Below are 3193 nucleotides of genomic sequence, written 5' to 3'. Positions count from 1 at the left end.
CACTCTGATTTTTGTGTTGTTAAGGACAAACAAACAAAGGAGGTATTGTTGGAAGGGAAGCTTAAGGATGGATTATATCAATTTGAACACTACTCAGATGAAGTCAAAAGGCCCTACTATCAAGAGTCAGTCAATTCAAATAAGTTGAACCTTTCAACATTTGCCATTAAGTCTAAAGTGTCTACAGATACCACAGAACATGAGTCCAAAATGAAATTGTGGCATATGAGACTTGGACATCCTATAGGTCCTGTGATGTCACAAGTGCTCACATCATGTAATGAAAAACTTGATGTGAATGAAATTAGTCATTTATGTGATGCCTGTCAACTTGGTAAATCATACTCCCTACCTTTCAAACTTTCTACTTCACATGCATCTGCTCCTCTTGATTTAATTCACACAGATGTATGGGGTCTTGTACCTATACAATCTACCTCAGGTTTCAAATAATACATCATCTTCATTGATGACTATGAAGCCTTAAACTTGTTTACTCAATTCAAGAACTTGGATAAAAACAAATTCAGCAATAAAATAAAAACTCTTCAATCAGATTGGGGAGGTGAATTCATAGCTTTTACTGATTTAGCTCTACAATCTGGCATTGATATGAGATTTTCATGCCCTTACACCTCAGCCCAAAATGGTAGAGCAGAAAGGAAACATAGGCACATAACTGAAACCGGATTGACTGTTCTTGCTCAAGCAAGTATGCCCTTGCATTATTGGTGAGGGTCTTTTCACACTGCCACATATTTTATAAATAGACTGCCTACACCTATCCTCAAGATGAAATCACCCTGTGAAACTATAAACTATGAGCAATTTGACTACAAATCTCTAAAGGTTTTTGAATGTGCCTGTTTTCCCTGTCTCAGACCCTATCAAAAACATAAGCTTACTTTCCATTCCACTAAATGTATATTTTTGGTTTCAGCAATTCACATAAAGGATACAAATGTCTTAGTCCAACTGATAGAGTTTACATTTCCAGACATGTAGTCTTCGACGAAAAAGAGTTTCCATTTCAGTTTGGTTTTCTTAACACAAAGAGTAACCTATAGAAAACTGAAACCATTATTCAATATCTACCAGTTCATACTATCCTATACTATGATTCAATGTGTTCAATTGATATAATTCACTCTAAAGCAATCCCAACAGCAACATCTCACAAATCTGATTAGTTAGAAATGGCAGAAACTGAAGCACGAGAGGTAAATGAAAATGAAAATTCAGAGATGAGCAATGGTCACACTTAAATCCAAAATCAAAAAGAAATTGCAAATATTAAGATTGAGGGGACTGAAATGAATAATGAGGAGAATCAAAGCTTGGCATAACAGAGCAAACAGAATGTAGAACACCCCATGATTACCAGAAGTAAAGCTGGCATTTTCAAACCAAAAGCCTACTCAACTCAATGTAAGATGGAGCACACCGGACTTGAACCAAATGATGTGTCTGAGGCCTTGGAAAATAAAGACTGGAAAAATGCAATGGAGGATGAATATAGAGCCTTGTTGAATAATAAAACCTGAAAACTTGTGCCATCTGTCATCAACCAGAAGGTAATAGAAAATAAGTGGGTGTTCAAAATCAAACAAAATGTTGAAGGAAAGGTGCTGAAGTACAAGGCAAGACTTGTTGCAAAATGATTTCTACAAACTTCAGGAGTTGATTATCATGAAACTTTCAGTCCAGTAATTAAAGCCTCAACTCTGAGAATAATCCTTATTGTAGTCTCAAAGAATTGGAGTGTTAGGTAGGTAGACATCAACAGTGCTTTCTTGAATGGAAAGCTAAATGAAGAGGTCTATATGAGTCAGCCAGAAGGTTTTGTTGATAAAACAATCCTAAGCATGTGTGTAAACTTGAAAAGGCACTTTATAGACTCAAGTAGGCACCTAGGGCATGGTATGAAAGATTTAAGAAAACACTTCTACAGTGAAAGTTCACGAAATCAAAGGCAGACAACTCCTTGTTCTTTTACATGAATTAGAGGCAAGTTATTTTTGCCTTAGTATATATTGATGATATAGTGATTACCAGAAATGATAACAAGTTGTTGCAAAGCTTCATCAACAACTTAAACGCACAGTTTGCACTAAAGGACATTGGTGAGCTACATCAGTTTCTAGGAATTGAAGTAAGAAGGGATGAATTTGGTATACACCTTAGTCAAGTTAAGTACATAACAGACTTGTTAAAAAGATTCAACTTTGAGCATCTTAAATCTTGTACAACACCTATGACACTAGGCAAGTATATTTCTAAAAATGAAGTTGAAAAGATGACTGATTCTTCCTTATATAGAAGTGCAGTTGGTGGACTGCAGTATCTGGCACATATAAGGCTTGATATATCATTTGCAATGAACAAGTTAAGTCAGTTTCTACAAACTCCTTCAGATGTACATTGGAAACTAGTGAAAAGAGTTTTCAGATATCTAAAAGGGACAATTGATCATGGCTTATGGATTCAAAGAAGTGACAGAATAAGCATCACTGCTTTTGCTAATGCAGATTGGGCTTTATGCCCTGATGACAGGAGGTCAACAGCCGAGTATTGTGTGTATTTGGGAGACACTTTAGTTGTCTGGTCTTCAAAGAAACAGTAGGTTGTAGCGAGATCAAGCACAGAATCAGAATACAGGGCTTTAGCTCAAACTGCTTCAGAGATAACCTGGATTGAATCATTGCTTAAGGAAATCAATTTGCATCCTGTTTCACCTCCTCCATTGTGGTGTGATAATCTCAGCGCTAGTGCCTTGGCTTCTAATCCAGTCTATCATGCATGAACTAAACACATTGAGTTGGATATACATTTTGTCAGAGACAAAGTTCTTGAAGGAAAGTTAAATATACAATATATTCCATCGTCAGACCAAATTGCAGATTTTCTAGCTAAGCCACTTGCTCAAACCAGATTTTTATTTCTCAAAGACAAGCTTGGAGTAAAAGAATAAACTCCAGCTTGAGGGAGGATGTTGAAATATATTTGCACTTGACAGACCACCTGTAACGACCCGGACCTCTCGCTCAAGTCATTATCTTACGTACTGTCCACTTTGAGTGGGCCTTGCGCCCACTTATCCCTTACGACTTTTCTTCGCATCCCCCACGATTCGAACTCTTGACCTCTACATAAGAGGAACTTAAGTTGAATCCTGATACCAATTGGGCAACTT

The 3193-nt window shown here is 36.9% G+C and overlaps 1 protein-coding gene across 1 annotated transcript; it reads left to right on the top strand.

The window, feature by feature from the left end:
* The first annotated feature begins 1196 nt into the window (after window positions 1-1196).
* Window positions 1197-2623, top strand: LOC111390708 (uncharacterized mitochondrial protein AtMg00810-like). The gene is made up of 4 exons (XM_023015786.1): window positions 1197-1220; window positions 1350-1525; window positions 1703-1768; window positions 2056-2623. The coding sequence occupies exons 1-4, from the start codon at window positions 1197-1199 to the stop codon at window positions 2621-2623; spliced, it is 834 nt and encodes a 277-aa protein (XP_022871554.1).
* The last annotated feature ends 570 nt before the right edge of the window (window positions 2624-3193 follow it).

The sequence above is a fragment of the Olea europaea genome, unplaced genomic scaffold, assembly GCF_002742605.1.
Source record: "Olea europaea var. sylvestris unplaced genomic scaffold, O_europaea_v1 scaffold707, whole genome shotgun sequence".
NCBI classification, from domain to species: Eukaryota; Viridiplantae; Streptophyta; class Magnoliopsida; order Lamiales; family Oleaceae; genus Olea; species Olea europaea.
The sequence above is the reverse complement of the archived record's forward strand: the minus strand, read 5'-3'. Positions and strand labels throughout refer to the sequence as shown.

What these genes read in the sequence shown, in the direction of transcription:
- LOC111390708 (XM_023015786.1), top strand. Translation starts at nt 1,197, where the DNA reads ATGGCAGAAACTGAAGCACGAGAG. An exon ending in GAGGATGAATATAGAGCCTT is followed by an intron (nt 1,526 to 1,702) that starts GTTGAATAATAA and finishes TGAAACTTTCAG; the next exon opens with TCCAGTAATTAAAGCCTCAA. An exon ending in TCAAAGAATTGGAGTGTTAG is followed by an intron (nt 1,769 to 2,055) that starts GTAGGTAGACAT and finishes AGTGATTACCAG; the next exon opens with AAATGATAACAAGTTGTTGC.